The following is an 18,904-nucleotide window of genomic DNA, read 5'->3' as shown; positions in this document are numbered from 1 at the left end:
TTTTCTACAGCACTCATCCCTACAGAATCTGAGTGCTTCACAAACCATTTATTTTCACAACAGCTCTGTGAGGTGACAGGGTGATGAGATCCCCATTTCACAAATGGGTAACTGGGGCAGAGAGATATTAAGGTCAACATTTCCCACTACTTTTGGGTGCCCAATCCGAGATGACTAAAACACGATTTTTCAGATTTACCATTCATTACAGAGCACTTACATGTTCAAAGCACAGCTTCCACTGACTTCAGCTTGCAGCACTTCTACATAACAGACCCCAGCATATCAAGTCAGGAATCCAGAAAAGGAGGAACACACAATTAGTGACCACTTGCAGAAATTGTGGCTTAAGAGACTTGTCAAGAATCACATAAGAACTACATGGCATAGAATCCAACTGTCAAGGGCAGCATTCAACTCCCGCAACCATCTTCTCTCTTCCTGTAATCCCCTATCTATGCACTACAAACTTTCCAACTTCAGCAACAAATGATCCCTGGGCCATACAAACAGCAGTCTCCTTCACTATACAATGCTGACTCATCCCACAGCAGATCCATCCTGTGCAATGAATAAGGCAGGAGTCTTGTGGAAAAAAAAAACAGTAAGCGATCATGTAAATAAAAACAATCATAACGCATACACACAAGGGTGCCGATTTCAGGTTGCACAGGCAACCTTAATAATATTGTTTTAATATAGTTGTGTGCAAGTTCCTAGGTTTCTTAAAGTCAACTGAAGAAAAAGGAATTCCATCATGTGGCATTATACTGACACCCATATGGATCAGCAGCAGAGTTGGAACCTTCAGATCCACCACACAGACCTCTGACATTTGAGCTTACAAAATAACAGAGCTAAATAGTAGACAGAGGATGACAATTTTCCGCTGAGCACACAATTATACAGATGTAAATTTGTAGTATAGACCAGGAATCTCGGGTTCCATTCCAGGCTCTAGGAGTGTGCTCTAGTGCAGTGCTACTCAAAGTGGCGGTCCGCGGACCAGTGCTGGTCCGTGAGCCATCGGCTGCCGGTCTGCACGCACATTGGAAAAAAATTTGCCGGTCCCCCACATCAGATAGCTTGAGAAGCACTGCTCTAGTGAGCACAAACTTCTACCTGTCTCCCCCTCCAAATTTGACCCTTTCTGACCTATCCCCTCCAATCTGTCCCTGTCCTGTCTCCCTCCCCTGGCTCTCTGTGTCAGACCCATTCTCCTTGCTCAGCCAGTCCCAGTCTGTGAAACACCCTAGCGAAGTGTGTGTGTCTTGTCCCACTCTGGCACCAGTTCACATAGTAAAATAGTAGGCTGTCATCCTCTATCAGTCACTTTGTAACTTCCCTTCTTACCCCCAGCTCAACCAGTCCCAGCCTCCCCATCCCAAGTCACAGTCCCCTTGCTCAACCAGTGCCAGTCTCAGTACACATCATGTCCCAATCTCCTCCTTTCCATCCTCACTCTTCCCCCCACCTTCCCCTGCATTCAAAACAGATGCCTTCCTCTTCCATGGTGCTTAGGTGCCAGCAAGGGGGGGGGGGTCACCAACAGTACTGGAGACAGGCTCCCTGCTCTCAACTTCAGTGCCCAGAACCTTCTCACAACAGCTGGAGCAGGATTTAGATGGAAATTCTGGTTTCTCCCTTGTAGCCATTGGCTGCAGGGAGCATGCTTAGTGAGGACAGAATCTTAGCTTCTAAGAATCAAAGAAATTTACTGAGCATCTGCAAAACAATTTTGCAAAGGCTTATAACTTGGCCAGATTTGAGAAGATTTTCACAAGGGTCACAAAAGGTACACCCTTGACACAGAAGTCACCCTCCTGCCAAATTTCACTAAAGCAGTTACCAGCCTTGTCTATAATATACGGCTCTTCCATGCAAATGGTTTAAAACCATATTTTAGAGCAATCACATTATGTTTTCTTAATTTCAAAGGTCTCAGTAGTATTGAAACATGACTAGACATATATCCTAATGTTTTTGTCCACATAACCTAGCATGTTTTTCGACTTTCCATCTTATTTTGTTAGGAATCATTTATTTAAAACATCTACAAAGGAAAGTGAAGAAAAGGGTGAAACAAGGTCAGGGATGGTAAATGTCAGAGTTTTGTAAAATGCAAACATGACACCTTTTTGATACTATAGTTGTTTTGGCTTTAATTTACCAAATAATTTAAAAAAAAAAATCAGACAAAAACATCATCTAGAACCTTTTGTATTGGGAAGAATGTCACTGTTGATGCAACGACAGTTATGTACATAGTTGGACTGTATGTTTCTTAAGATATGAGGATTTTCTCTTGGTAATTACATGTTAATACTGTTTAAAAAACAGCCAGCTCTCTCTCTATTCAAGAGTTTTAATAATTGGGTCCTGATTTACACCAAGATAAAATGCATATATGCTCCAGAAAGACTTATTTAAATGCATGCTGTGAATGATCCACATTTATTTGTACACAGTCATAAGGCAAGTCGCATTTTCAGTGAAGGTCAAATATTTATTTTGTTAATACTGATAATACATTATTTTTTGTTTAGATTCAATTCACAACAAATAGTTCTTGTATTTCAGATAGCCTTTTTCACAGCTCTAGAACCAAAGTGATTTAGCCAAGTGTGGTTTTACTCTGAAAACAGATTATAAAAACAGCATTTTTATCACCATGATGCTGACCAGATACCTCTGCTTGAAGCAATGATCGAAGGACTGCTGCTTATTCTGAAGAAAATCAACAGGGCAGAATTCACTACTTAACACCAATGTAACTTACCACGGGCAAGCAGGAGAAGTCCCTCCCTCCCCCCTCACCAAAACTCTGGTTTTGAAACAGTCAACTGAAAAGCTGGTCAAATATTTTCTTTCCAGTTTATACATAAAAATGAATTTGAAGTAGTTTTATGTACTCCACCTGCCAGAGTCCTCCTGCCAGTTTTTGTGATTTTACAACTACACACACACTTTTTTTAAACGAACAGTTCTCTCCGCTACTGATGTATATAGAAACACCCCCCCCCAAAAACAAAACAAAAAAACCCCCCACGTATACAAACAAAAAAGGAAGCAAACTAACGACACAGGGAAAATGGTGAAAACAAACACCATACAAAGTGCTGTCAAAATACCCAACAGAAAAACTGGAAAAAAAATGATGTAAAAACTATGTAGACGGAAGTGTCATTTCAAAGTTGATAGTGCCCATTTAAGAGAACTATCAAAACACACCCATAATTTTCTCAAACTTTAAGATACTACACATCACACACTCTGCCTCTAGTTAAGTTTGAGACAGACAGTGTGGCTTACAGAGCACACGAAAGCTTGTCTCTTACTAGACCAACTTCTGTTGGTGAGAAAGATACTCACTCACCTTGCCTCTCTAATATCCTGGGACAGACACAGCTACAACTCTAGTTAAATCTTAGTATCTTGCCACAAATAGGCCACGAGTTAAAACAGAACAATAAGAGGTATTGTCTTAGACACTGTGGGCTTGGAAGTAATACAGAAATAAGGTGCCAATTTTTGCTGCTCACCATGACAGAATAGTGTAAATAGTTTTGTCTGCTTGATCATTTTAATACTGAATGGAGACTTACAAAAGGATTTAAAACCATAAATATTTGAGAAAGTAATTCACTATGTGTTTTTTGAGACCTATTTCTCACTATCCTACTTCAAGTTAACTCCTGTGATTTATTAGTTCTTAATTCATAATCAGTATAGCCCAATTCCACCTCAGTCTCCCAGTAATACCAATGCATACCTCCTCCTCTTCCCTCTTTGTTATTTGTATTACAGTAGCCTCTAGGGGCTCCAAAAAAGACTGCACCCTCATTGTGCTAAGCCAGTGGTTCTCAACTCTGGTCCACTGCTTGTTCAGGGAAAACCCCTGGCGCACCAGGCCAATTTGTTTACCTGCTGCGTCCGCAGGTTCGGCCGATCATGGCTCCCACTGGCCGCAGTTCGCCACTCCAGGCCAATGGGGGCTGCAGAAAGTGGCGTGGGCTGAGGGATGTGCTGGCCGCCCTTCCTGCAGCCCCCATTGGCCTGGAGTGGTGAACCACGGACAGTGGGAGCTGCAATTGGCTGAACCTGAGGACGCGGCAGGTAAACAAACCGGCCCGGCACACCAGGGACTTTCCCTGAACAAGCGGTGGACCAGAGTTGAGAACCACTGTGCTACGCACTGTGAAAAACACACAGTAAGAGGCAGTCACTGCTTTGAAGATCAGATAGTCATCAGAAGTCTATCAATGAACAACAACCAAAAAACCCAATTACATTTAAGTGCTCTTAAAAAAATCCTCATGGGGGAAGTGAGCAAAGAAATTTGCAGCACCAAACTATTCCATTACACAAAACAATGCTTTACGCTACTGAAGATACATTTATTCTGTTAAAAATCCAAACCAGAATGCTATTGTTTTTCCAGTGACCCTTGGTTCCAATCAAGTCACAACAAGGCATTTCATCAGCTCAAGAATGAGCTTTACAACACTCACTGAATCTGTGAAGCATTTACACATGATCATAAATAAATATTTCAATATATACACATACACATGCACACAGTGAAGACCAGCTACATTATTCAACAGTACACTGGAAGATTTTGGTCACTTACAATAAACATATGCATTTACCATACTATTTAGCACAAAAGCTCTTTAACCTGGGGGTCAAGAACAGGCACCATGGGGATGGGATGCAACCTCTATATCTTTCCCATACAGCTGAAGGAAAGGCAGGTCCCCACTACATTCTGGTTATATGGTAGGAGGGTCCAAGCATGAAAAAGGCTGAGAACTAATGACTTAGTATATTTATGTATTTATTGCACCATGTTACACAAATATATAGGCAACAGCCTAAACAGAAAATATTAAATACATTTTATATGGAACTCTCTTGTACTCTATGCTTAAAATGTAACAGTTAAAAATCGCAGCCTGAAGACAAGATGATTATTACACAGTGGTGTACATTTTCCGAGTCTGAACAGAAAGAATATTTCCAAAGAGTATTTTCTTTAGATACCGAATATGAAAATGAAAAGTTGAGCACCAGAGAACCAGACACATAGAAGACCTAGCAAACAAAACTAACCTTGAAACATTTACAAGGAAAATGTTTTCAAGAAAAAACTTCTTTTTTCAGGAAAACTTGCAAAAACGTGGCAGGGTTAATTGTTAGCATATAGTGACGGACTTACTACTTAACGCTGACCTAGAAAGCAGAATTCTCAGACATCTTGCTTTAAGTATAGGGTTGAGGAATGTTATGGTAGATTAAACAGAATTTCCAGGAAACAATGAGCATTATTATTTGTATTATTGTAGCACCTAGACCCAGTGATGAGCTGCCAAAAGCTGAAGAACCGGTTCCTTCACTTGCTCCGGCTCTTCGGTGGCGGGTCCTTTAGTCGGTCCGGGTCTTCGATGGCACTGAAGGATCCACTGCCGAAGTGCCGCCGAAGACCCAGAGCGAGTGAAGCGCCCGCCGCCAAACTGCTGCCAAAGAGCCGCCGGGTGAGTAAAAATTAAAAAGGGATTATCAGGGGAGCTTACCCAGCCGACAGCTCAGGCTGGCCGGACAGGACGTTCCCTTGGGTCGGATGTAGTCCGCAGGCAGGAGTTTGCCCACCTCTTTCACAACCGGCTTCAAAATTTAGCAACTGGTTCACGTGAAACAGTGCAAACCAGTTCCAGCTCACCACTGCCTAGACCCCCAAATCAAGATGGGAGCCTATTGACATAACACCAACCACTCCTTACTTCTCTCAGACATTTTACCACATCTCTATGGCCTCCATTCTATTATTCTGATGCAGAATGGAGCAAAGACTCCAAATCATAATCTCTGCCAACAGCTTTTAAATTATATGGCTATCAAGAACTAGGGAGATTAACACCAAACTATGGGGCTACTACTTTTCTTATTAGGCAGTTCTTAGCCAAGGCTTTACAAGTTTATGTCCCCTAATAAGCCACATCAGAACACCTGTAGTGAACCTTGTCAGACACTTTTGGCCAGTAAGTACAGCTCTTTGCAGGAGCTGCTGAATCATAGCCCTCTCCAAGCAGTGACTGAAAATATTTCTTCATCTGACCCAGCACGTTATGTGGGAATTCACAATTTCTAGACTCCTCTCTCAAGAATGGAAGCACAGCATACCACTAAATAGTTACATATTCAAAAGAGGCATGTTATTGGACCAAACTTTACTTTTATATGATGGAAGTCAAGATGCCAGTGAGCAGGTGAAAAATTTCTCAAAAATATACCGGCATATATTTCAAAATTCAAGTTTTACCTTTGGTTCTTCAAGTTTTTACCATCTAAAGAAAAGCTTGAGTAGAACCAGAGAGCTTTTAACTGCAGCACTCTTTAGTCAGCATTCCCTACTATCTTATTTGGAAAAAAATTTTCAATGGTATACTGGAGGGTGTGGGTTTTCTACTTTTATCTATGGCAAAGGTGTAGACAATGTTTAAAAGGAATTACTATTACCAATTTATTTTATCCTCAAAGTACATACTTTTTGGACAACATACGTGTTTAAAGTAATCTGGAAGATAGTAGAAATAGGATTCTTACAATGTCTGAATAGGCAGCTGCAAAAGAAAACAGACTTTTTTTTTTTTTTAAAACTTCAATAAGTTTTGGCTACCAAAACAGGAAAACACAGCGTGGCCTTGGACATTAGTCCCTTACTGCAGAGTTCTTCAAAGAAAGTGGATGAAATTATGACTTCTAGACTAAACAGTGAAAACTTTACTGGTGATAAACAAGTTGTTGAAAATAAATAGGTATCTTAGAATTCAAATAAAAAATTTAAGTTCATCTGTAGAAAAAAAAGTCATGTATTATTAGTATTAACAAATAATACAATTGTAGAATGGAAGGCTCCAGGTCAAATTCTGCAACTTTTACATTGAGGCACCCTGGATTCAATAAGAAAATTAGTAAAGGTACTAGTCAACATGAATAAATTATAGAACTGGGTCAGAGTGCAATAGCTCTGCATTAAAGAGAACATTTGCCTATACAAAAACAACCAAAAAATGTATCATTTTAGATAACTTAAAATTTTTAGATTAAAGAGATGACCCTAAGAGATGGCCAGTATCTTTGAAAACTTATGGCAAACGGGGGAAGTCCCAGATGACTGGAAAAAGGCTAATATAGTGCCAATCTTTAAAAAAGGGAAGAAGGAGGATCCTGGGATCTACAGGCCAGTCAGCCTCACCTCAGTCCCCGGAAAAATCATGGAGCAGGTCCTCAAAGAATCAATCCTGAAGCACCTACATGAGAGGAAAGTGACCAGGAACAGTCAGCATGGATTCACCAAGGGAAGGTCATGCCTGACTAATCTAATTGCCTTCTATGATGAGATTACTGGTTCTGTGGATGAAGGGAAAGCAGTGGATGTATTGTTTCTTGACTTTAGCAAAGCTTTTGACACGGTCTCCCACAGTATTCTTGCCAGCAAGTTAAAGTAGTATAGGCTGGATGAATGGACTATAAGGCGGATAGAAAGCTGTGTAGATCGTCGGGCTCAATGGGTAGTGATCAATGGCTCCATGTCTAGTTGGCAGCCGGTGTCAAGTGGAGTGCCCCAGGGGTCGGTCCTGGGGCCGGTCTTGTTCAATATCTTCATAAATGAACTGGAGGATGGTGTGGATTGCACCCTCAGCAAATTTGCGTATGATACTAAACTAGGAGGCGTGGTAGATACGCTGGAGGGCAGGGATAGGATACAGAGGGACCTAGACAAATTGGAGGATTGGGCCAAAAGAAATCTGATGAGGTTCAATAAGGATAAGTGCAGGGTCCTGCACTTAGGACGGAAGAACCCAATGCACCGCTACAGACTAGGGACCGAATGGCTAGGCAGCAGTTCTGCAGAAAAGGACCTAGGGGTGACAGTGGACGAGAAGCTGGATATGAGTCAGCAGTGTGCCCTTGTTGCCAAGGCGGCCAATGGCATTTTGGGATGTATATGCAGGGGCATAGCGAGCAGATCGAGGGACGTGATCGTTCCCCTCTATTCGACATTGGTGAGGCCTCATCTGGAGTACTGTGTCCAGTTTTGGACCCCACACTACAAGAAGGATGTGGATAAATTGCAGAGAGTCCAGCGAAGGGCAACAAAAATGATTAGGGGTCTGGAACACATGACTTATGAGGAGAGGCTGAGGGAACTGGGATTGTTTAGTCTGCAGAAGAGAAGAATGAGGGGGGATTTGATAGCTGCTTTCAACTACCTGACAGGTGGTTCCAGAGAGGATGGTTCTAGACTATTCTCAGTGGTAGAAGAGGACAGGACAAGGAGTAATGGTCTCAAGTTGCAGTGGGGGAGGTTTAGGTTGGATATTAGGAAAAACTTTTTTCACTAGGAGGGTGGTGAAACACTGGAATGCGTTACCTAGGGAGGTGGTAGAATCTCCTTCCTTAGAGGTTTTTAAGGTCAGGCTTGACAAAGCCCTGACTGGGATGATTTAATTGGGGATTGGTCCTGCTTTGAGCAGGGGGTTGGACTAGATGACCTCCTGAGGTCCCTTCCAACCCTGATATTCTATGATTCTAAAACAATTTAATTTCTGATTAGCATTTTAGATATAAAATTATCCATTAGTCTAAAAAAAAATCATTTAATTCCTCAATCCCATTTGTCTTTCCAATTATGCTCCATCTTCCTCCTTCCCGTCATCTCTATGATCACTGCTATTTACAACCATTGCTTTGCATTCCTCTCTTCAATACTTTTCAATCTGGCTTCAACTTTCTTCAGTCTTCTGCAACCCATGCTCACCAAGGCTCTCTAGAACCCTTCATAGCCAAATTTCAGGGCCCCCTTTCTCCATTGTTTTTTATGGGAACTGTGCCAGACTAAATTTAGTCCAGAAAATTAAATCTAGTTCTTCCATATGACACAGCTGAGTGTTCCAGATTCTTGATTAGTATATTTTCATACTTTATCATTGTAACAGTGACTGAAAATTATTAGGCACTACGTAAGCACATAAAGAGATGGTTCCTGTCCCAAAGAGCCTACAGTCTAAGTCTGAGATGAGACAACCACTGAACACAACAAACAGGTCAGGAAGCACAAGAAAACAATTAGACTAGTAGTCAGCATGAAAAGCACTGGTCAAAGCACACCTGACAAACGTTTTTGTAAGCAACATGGCCCAGGACAGTTTTAAGGACAGTGAGGTGGCTTTACAGAGGTGTGCGTGTAACTCCTCCCAGGCATGAGGGATGACATGTGAGAAATGACCAAGATGACAGTCTGCAAATTTAACAAATTGGCAACAAAGGCTAGAATCAATGGCAGAGAAAAGACAGGAATCAAGACCTTCCTGATATTAAAAAGATAATTAGAGCAGGGATAGGTCATGAAGAAAATCAGGGTGGATAAAAATCAATGACTTAAAAAAAATTGGATTTTTAAATTTAAAATAGGTTTTTTCCTCAAAAAGCATTTTATCAAAAAAATCCTATCTAAAGATAGTTTTAATTAAGACACATTATAGCTCAAAGATATCTCATCATGGATTGGGATTATACATTCTAATTCTATACGATGAGACAATATTCATGTAATGTTTAAGAAAAGTTTTGTAAATGAGTTCCAATAGTTCATGGATTAGGGACCCAATCTTATGGGGTTCCTGGGGCTTCTGTATAGATTATTTAGGTTAATCTTTCTATCTACCCAATGGGACAGTGCTTAATGCTTAATCTAGAAGATACCATCAGAGATGCATAGTTTTGCAGTTCTCAAAAAGTTTCAGAAAGTTCAATGAATAGAAGATCGTTGGGGGTGAAATAGAATAGATCTGGACAAGGAGAAGAAGTCTGGAGATAAATGTGAGAGGGGAGGGACAGGCAGTAGAAACAAAAGTGAAACTGTTTGAGCAGTATATTCCAGAAGTCTTGAGGTCTTTCCGTGTAGCCTTCATTGATTTGAGATCTACAATACCATTCTCTCGCTAAAAGGGAAAACCTATATTGGCAGCAGACCATAAAAGAGACCCAGTTTGGGAATATTTTAATGAAGTTCCTCTACCTGTGGGTAAGACAGGCATGCGTGCAAATTGCAAACAGTGCAACAAAGAAATCCAAGGCCTGGTTGCCCGAATGAAACAACAACATGAGACATGTTCCTTCTCAGGAGGAAGCTGCGTTGAAGATGATGAAAGGAACATGTCTGAACATGCAGGATCTTCAGGTTGATAAACTTCTGTATTTCATACTTCTTTCTTAAGGACTGCCTGTCTTCCTTCTGGACTAGTCTTGAATTCTCATGTTTGAGCAAAAAATATAGTTGTTACTCTATGGTACTATTATTTTAGATGCAGTTGTGATAAAAAAATAAATAGCTGAAATAGGCAGCTCTTCTTTTTACAATTTCACCTTTAAAGTAGTACTGAGTGTCTGTGAATGCAATGAGTAATCCTAAATGAGCAGTATGGTAATAATAATTAAATAACTGCATTGACTTATTTTGTTTAGGAGAATCCACCCTCAACATACAGGATTCTGAAGACTATCCACCTTCAAGATCACCATCATTTTCTATAGTTTCAGTTATCTGCCAATGATAGTGTTTCAATCACATCGTGTATGTCAAGTAGCCAAAGTATATCACCTATTGCAAAAAGAAAAAAAAAATCATCATCATCCAGAAACAACCATAGACAAGTTTGTGAGAACCACCAGCAGATTATAAAAAGAGGTAACCGATGAAAAAATTGCTCGGTTTGTTTATGCAACAAACTTCTTTCTACGATTGAGAACCCACACTTCATTAACATGGTTCAGTCATTAAGACCAGGACACAGTCACCTAACAGAGCAGATGTCACAGGCAAATTACTGGATAAAGTGTATGAAAGAGAAATTGAGCAGCATGCAAAAGGTCTAAAATTGTTAACCTGAGTCTTAATGGGTGGAGCAATGTCCACAATGATCCTGTTGTATGTGCTTGTGTGACAACAGAAGAAGGGAATGTCTTTCTTACAGAAACAACTGATGCATCAGGAAATGCACACACAGCAGGATACTTACAAGAAGTAGCAGTAAAACCTATAACAAACTGTGAAAAAAAATTCAAATGTCTAGTACGCAGCTTGGTCACAGACAATGCTGCAAATGTATCCAAGATGAGAAGAAATTTAGAAGAGAGCGAAGAGAATCCCAACCTAATAACATACAACTGCCATGCTCATTTGATACACCTCCTAGCCAAAGACTTCAGTGTTCCAAAAATAAAGGCTAATGTTGTTGAAAATACTTCCATAACAACCACTTTGCAGCAGCTGCTCTGAAAAAAGTGGGAGGAACCAAGCTAACTCTCCCACAAGACATGAGATGGAACTCAGAGTGGACTGTTTTGAACTATACCAAGAACTGGCCTAATCTGATGACAGTTTGTTAACAAAATTGTGAAAAAATAAATGGCACTGTCACAGCCAAAATTCTCAACATTGGGCTTACAAGAAATGTTGAACTCATGCGGAGTATCCTGAAGCTTATTTCTATAGCCTTGAACAAAATGCAGGGAAATAGCTATTTTATTGCTGACGCTGTTGAACTTTGGAAGGAACTGAGTGAGGTCTTAAAAAGAGAAATATGCAGAGTTAAATTACAAGCATTAAAAAAACGAATGGGACAAGCACCCTCTCCAGCTCACTTTCTTGCAAATATTCTCAATACTCGGTACCAGAGTCAAACCTTAACTGCTGAAGAAGAGGAGTTGGCTATGACATGGACATCCAGCAATCATCCCTCCATAATGCCAACTATAATAATCTTCAGAGCTAAGGGTGAACCATTCAAGAAATATATGTTTGCTGATGATGTTTTAAAGAAAGTCACACCAGTAAACTCATGGAAGTCACTTAAGCACTTGGATTCAGAGACTGTTGAAGTTATAATCTCACTTTTAACAGCAGTAGCGTCTTCTGCCGGTGTAGATAGTATATTTTCTTTGTTTGGAATAATTCAATCCAAACTGAGAAATCGTTTGGGACCTGAAAAAGCAGGAAAGCTTGTTTTTCTTTTCCAGATTATGAACAAACAGGAAAATGAAGGTGAAGACGACTGAGGTAGCTGCAGAAGCCAATATTTTAAGTTTTTCATGTTGACCTAGCAGTCTATTTAATTTTTTAAAATTCATTTAACTATTTTAGTTAAACAATTTTAAAAAAAACAAACCAGATTTTAAAAAACTTGAATGTTTAACTAAATTCAAAATTTCATATGCTTGTTTTGTTAAAATATTATGTTTGCTATTGAAGGAAAAAATTCCAGAATACATAACGTTGTTGTTTTAGTTAAATAAAACAATTTAAATGTCTGTCTGGTGATGTTCTCCTCCTAATACAGAATGGTAAGAAAATCCTCCAAATATTAATGATTAACTTGTTGAATTGGGGATAGTTCACCTCCCAATGACTTCAGAAACATATGCTTCAATTAGCTTTGGTAAATGAAATAACCAAACAATCATTCATTTTCTGATATAGCTGTAAATCTAATCTGAAAAGTTTTCAAAAAAATCACTTTAAAAATGTATAGTGTGTGCCTTCTAAAAATGAAACCTACATCTATCTCTGAGCTGTGAAGAATATGTATTAAGGTTATAACAACCAACAAGAATGCACTTTTTATGTAGGAATCCATGATTAAATCGAGTCTTCCTGACTAGTGATTTAAATCAAACTGATTTAAATCAAATCCACCCAGGCAGAAGGGAAGTAAAAATATTTTCAATGTAATGAAACCTATCATTAACCTAACAAAAAATGTAATTAAAAATCAATTATTAAAATTCTTAGCGTAGGGCATCTATACAATTGGAAGAACAAATGACTATAAAAAGTTCTCCTCCCACTGGAACTACAGAAAACTGATTATGTGGGAAATATTCACCTGATCTAAATGGCTAAATCCAACTCAATGCTCCAAAAGAAGGTGAAACTCCTGTACAGTTCAGTGCGGGAAAATTCTTTCCCAATCTCAAATTTGGCTAATGTGTTAGCACAGCATGTTTGAGCAAGAAAAATCCATATTTAAGAATGCAATATTATTTAAAACCCAAGATATCACAATTGTCCATTTATTCTTGGTGTAAAGAATTCCAAATATTTTTGTCTAAGGAAGTGCTTCAACACATATAATCTAAACTGCTGATTCTATTATTGCTAATAGTTAAGTATCTAATAATGCCCAAGTGTTTCCCCATACTTGTATAGTTGAAACAAAGTCTTACTGAAGTACGTACATACTGCAATAGATCACTAGCAACATCTCCTCCATCTTGTACACAAAATAAGCTCTTCAACCTGTCATAACTAAGACTGTGTCCTACTTCTGAGAAATTTATGTAGTAGTTGCTCTCTATACCTTCCCCAACAGTTCGTAAATTCTAATAGAAGTAAGATGCCCAAAATGAGACCGGTTACTCCAACTGACACCTCACTAAGGCTTTGTGTAATCATTTACATTCTCTTGTTTACAATACTGCTATTTATTGTAAGTATAAGAGGCTTTTGGTAGTCTTTATTGTAATTGCAGTATTTCCTTGGCATTCTTCCACCAAAATTCACTAATGTCTGCTTTGTCTAAGATCTGTGAGGCGTTTGAGACCTCTGAAAAGACCATGTGTCTCTAAACTTTCACACAGTCACTTTCCTCTCAAAACCCCATCTTAGCCTCTATGGCAATATTGCTCAAGCAGGGGACAGTTATAGGCTTACTGCTGGTCACTCACTTCTCAGGTCCTAGAGGATTCTCCACTAAACACAGATAGAATTGATACGAGTTAATGGTAACCACCAATTTACCAGGATGATGCCAAAGGGTACGTGTCCTCCCCCGACTGCGGACCCACCCTCTCTTGCTCTACAGTCTTTTTCATGGTTGGGAAAAAGAGACATTGCCATACAAGATCAGAGCAGTGGTCCATCTAGTCCAGTAACCTGTTTAATGGCCACTAATAATAAATATGTCAGAGGAAAGTGCAAAAAATCCTGTGGTGGGCAATTCTAGAATTAGAGAAGGGAAGTTTCTTCCTAATTTTGTCAGTTAGTGGTCTGGATTAAGGACTGAAGCATGAGGGTTTATATCTCTATATATGTTTTAAAAGATTATAATGCTGGATGTTCTGTTTGAATCATACTATGCTCTAGGATTCAACAATATCTCGTGGCAATGAATTTACAGATTTCCTGCGGCCCGTCACAGCTCCCCTCACCTCCAGTCCCCTTAAGCGCATTGCGTCCCTGCTCCTCCACCTACCTCCCAGCGCTTCCTGCCACCAAACATTTGGCAGCACTTAGGACTTTCCAGGGGGGAGGAGCGGGGGTGCAGCGTGCTCAGGGGAGGAGGTGGAGAAGAGGCGGGGCCTCATGAAAGAGGTGGAGTGGGGCCGGGGGCTTTTGTATCTTTGTATGAAAAGGTGTCAGTGATGTGGCCCTCGGGCCAATATACTAGTCTCCATGTGGCCCTCATGGTGATTTGAGTTTGAGATCCCTGGCGTAGAGAGTACGCTTATAAAGTTTGCGGACAATACCAAGCGGGGGGGGGAGGGGGTTGCAAGTGCTTTGGAGGATAGGATTAATATTCAAAATGATCTGGACAAACTGGAGAAATGGTCTGAAGTAAACAGGATGAAACTCAATACGGACAAATGCAAAGTACTCCACTTAGGAAGGAACAATCAGTTACACATATATAAAATGGGAAATGACTGCCTAGGAAGGAGTACTGCAGAAAGGGATCTGGGAGTCATAGTGGATCACAAGTTAAATATGAGTCAACAGTGTAACGCTGTTGCAAAAAAAGTAAACATTCTGGGATGTATTAAAGTATTGTAAGCAAGACGAGAAGTAATTCTTCTGCTCTACTCCACACTGATTAGGCCTCAACTGGAGTACTGCGTCTAGTTCTGGATGCCACATTTCAGGAAAGATGTGGACAAATTGGAGAAAATCCAGAGAAGAGCAACAAAAATGATTGGAGGTGTAGAAAATATGACCTATGAGGGAAGACCGAAAAAATTGGGTTTGTCTAGTCTGGAGAAGAGGGGACATGATAACAAGAACATAAAAGGTTGTTACAAGGAGGAGAGAGAAAAATCGTTCTTCTTAACCTCTGAAGATAGGACGAGAAGCAATGGGTTTAAATTGCAGCAAGGGCAGTTTACGTTGGACATTAGGAAAAACTTCTTATCAGAGTGGTTAAGCACTGAAATTGCCTAGGGAGGTTGTGGAATCTCCATCATTGGGGATTTTTAAGAGAAGGTTGGACAAACACCTGTGAGGGATGGTCTAGATAATATTTAGCCCTGCCTTGAGTGCAGGGGTTTGGACTAGATGACCTCTCGAGGTCCCTTCCAGTTCTATGAAAATTTCTCCCAAGTTTCCTAGTTTCCATTTTGTATTTTACCTGTAACAGTCTGTGCTCCTTTCTACTGGCTTCACTTGAGCCGGGTTTCCACTCTCTGCAACTTGAACCTTACTGTTTTTATCCATACTGCTTATTTTCTTTCCTTCCTGCTTTTTTTTTTGTTTAGGCATATTCATACCTTCCATGACTCAGCTACAGTATGCTTAAGTAATCCATACTGAATCTAGGGATTTTAATTTCCTCATTTTGGATTTCAGAGTCATTTTTATTAACATCATTTCTATGCAGTCTCTCTTTGCAAACATGTCAAAACATCCACCCCTTTCATCTCTCACCCAAATGTGCTGATTTTTCCTAACCTATGCATATAGAAAGGAATGGTAATTAAATTCTTTCAAAGTCTGCATATTTTAGCTTTTAGATGTACCAGGTCTGTTGGAACCTCACTCTGAGCACTGGCTCTTTACAAGATGGTAAATATGAATGTAATTCCTGTCTTCACATACCCACCCTAAAGCAACTGTTCTGTGTGCACTGTGGCCCACAAAGAACACTCTGCAACTATTAAAGCATACAGAATAGCACTAGGGAAGTCTATTGATCTGTTCTTTCATGGCAATTTCCTATTTTTCTAGACCATCAAAGAAGGAAAGCAGTGAAAATGGCAGAACACAAAGGAGATATTGCTCATTTATATAGGTTAGAAAAGTATTACTGCTCCCCAGCAATTAAAGGTGAATAAGCAAAAGTAAAATAAACTTCCCCTTTATGGCTCTTTGTAATTTATAAAACAAAACATTTTCAAGAACCAGTTTTTTCTGGAGCTCTTTTTAAAACACACTAGGTATAGGACGTTTACATTTACCGTTCTCTCCTGAACAAGCGTGGCAATACGCTGAAGGACCTAAATAGTTTTATTACACAAAGCTAATCTGAGCTGCAGATCTCTCTGCTCTCCGGATGGGGGAGAAGATATGCCAATTCTTACTTGTCTAAGAATAGCTTAATACATAAATACACACACAGACTATCACCTTGCAAAACTGTAATAAAAATCAATTGGCCTAGGCACACAATCTAGTTGCCCACCATTTACCATGAAGCCAAAGATGATGAGGGGAAAAAAAAAAAAAAAGACTATTACGTTATCACACATTCAAAATAATTACTTGCCCCAAGTGGGAAAGAAGAATATTGTGAGGGGCTTGATTTATATTTTAGTAATATATAAAATATTTTATACAATACAAAGAACCAGGTACTGACAAGAGAGGTTTTGCTCTGCAATTAATATTACAGGAAAGAGAAAGAAGGGAGAATAAAAGGGAGGGAGAATAAAAACAAAACCAAGAAATAAAATGACCAGAGAAATTAAGGTAAAGACGAAAAGCAAATGGATGAGAAAAATAACAAAGATAAGAAATTTTACCAACCTAAAAGTTCAGTTGTTGTATTCATTTTCCTACATTTTACTGAATTTTCTTGGAACATATCCCACAACCCCGGGGTTTGGGAAGATAAAGAAATTGTCAGTGAACCTTTTAACTTGCCGAACTCAGATTCATAGGAAAGAACGTTTTGTTTTCTGAATTTCAAGAGTAAATGTTAAACGAGAGAAATTAGAAAGCTGTAGCAGTTACACATTTGGAGCTAGGTGTTTGCTATTTGAAGCTTTGTGGGTAATTAGATTTCATTATCTAAAACAAAAAGATCAGGTTGTAACCTATTGTATACTGTTAAGTTTAAACAACAGGTACCCCTTGCTTAGTTCTACTACTTACATGTTTATAGTGTTGATGATACAAGTTTTTACCTGCAAGTGTAACAAGTAAGCTTGTGTGCAAGAGCCATGTTACTTTTCATTAGGCCTATTATAATTTGGCCTTTTATCACACTAAAACAGTTGGCTATCATCTGATTTCAGATCTAACAAGTGATACTTGTGTTTCTGGAAAAAAAACTAGACACATTTTGAAAAGTAATGCTTATTTACTTTAACCAACAACTTTTTAATGAACACTTAAAGTATTACAAAAGAATAATTATAACTTATATGTAGCCTAATTTAATTGCTCAAACAAAAAACTGAATAGTTTACATTATGGAAAACTATATGCTTTGAAGCTATAATTGATACAGAAAGACTAGCTTAACCCACATATATCTTTCTGAAAGATATGGATTTAAGAAAAAACATAAGAAGTTTTTGAATGAAAAAAACAAATAAACTACCTACCGAATGATCTACATGAATGCTATCTCCTGTGGGCCAGCGATGTTTGCTGGAGTAGCCACTCAACTGCTCACCAGCCTGCCTCTGGAAGAAATATCCAACTGTGGCATCATCCTGAGACCGTCCACTGAGGGGTACCTGGACATTGGAAGCACCTGACACTGTAGCTGTAGGGATGGTGTGAGGATTGTTTCCACCTGAACTGGGCCCTGAAGTTCCAGGCCCTGGCCCTGCTGTTCTTCCACCTACTGTTCCAGCTGGGGCAACCCCTATTCCAACCCCACTGGCTTCCTGACCAATGTTCGCATGCATCATTCCTCTTGTCTCCTGCCAGGTCACTTCATTCATGCCTAGGAGGACACATGGAATGCTCATTCCACGTAGAAACCTAAAAAGAAAAAGTCTTGATAACATAAAAGGCTTTCCAATGAATGTCTTTAAATACGCAGTTCTTATAATTAGGATTTCAAAAAAATCCAGACTATATAAGAACAGTATTCTCTGTTGAAGATGTTGGCTTAAGCTTTTTCTATTTAATTAATTTAAAGTACTGTTATCAACCTAAGATGGCAGGGTTTTCGGAGACAATACATAGTATGGAGCCAAACTATCCTTGATCAAAATATAATTTCAGATCTTGAATTTAGTTTTTTATAATATCAACTGACACGTACATTCCTTCATATTAGGTCCTATAATTTCTGCTACCAACTTTGTTTTTCATAGCCTACAAACACTTTCACCTAAATAGTATGGAAGGCTAACTCCTAAATCTCAATGCAGATATGTCACAAGTGAAAAATGTTCAGTGTTATTCTGGTTGTAATTTTAATATCAAATTTCATATTAAAAACACCTATGACCAAACTGGCAGTATATTTTGGCCTTTCACTGACCACAATTTTAATCTGAACCTGAAATCTTTAGTCAGTCTGCCAACTTCCTTTTGAAGAATTTTATTTTTGGTTTGCAATAAGTATAACCGACAACCACATGCTTATTGATGAAAGACTGAAAATACCCATGATGAAGTGGACAAAGTAGCAATCAAAAAGTCGAAAAAATGCATGATCACTTTGCCCCCGCAGAGATTTTGGCAATAAAAACACAGGCAAGTCCATTCTTAGATGTTGGCAACAAAAACAGAGTTCATTCTTAATCTGGTAGAATGGACTCTGGCAATAAAAACAAAGGAGAGCCCATTCTACCAGATTAAGAATGAACTCTGTTTTTATTGCCAACA

At 39.2% G+C, this 18,904-nt stretch overlaps 1 protein-coding gene across 13 annotated transcripts in view; it reads right to left on the bottom strand.

Moving 5' to 3' along the window:
• The window catches only part of PUM2 (pumilio RNA binding family member 2), a 108,235-nt gene that overhangs the window by 78,331 nt on the left and 11,000 nt on the right, over positions 1-18,904 (bottom strand). For 10 of the 13 annotated variants that reach the window (XM_073335923.1, XM_073335924.1, XM_073335925.1 and 7 more), the window contains exon 2: positions 17,665-18,049. The exons of 2 other annotated variants lie outside the window; for them this stretch is intronic. In XM_073335923.1, the coding sequence (XP_073192024.1) occupies positions 17,665-18,049 (385 nt within the window). Of the gene's footprint in view, positions 1-220; positions 316-17,664; positions 18,050-18,904 lie in introns of those variants that run through there. One more of the 13 variants, XM_073335927.1, reaches the window with a different exon arrangement.

Source organism: Lepidochelys kempii, chromosome 3 (assembly GCF_965140265.1).
Source record: "Lepidochelys kempii isolate rLepKem1 chromosome 3, rLepKem1.hap2, whole genome shotgun sequence".
Classification (NCBI taxonomy): Eukaryota; Metazoa; Chordata; order Testudines; family Cheloniidae; genus Lepidochelys; species Lepidochelys kempii.
Note: the sequence above shows the minus strand (reverse complement) of the source record. Positions and strands in the feature narration are given on the sequence as shown.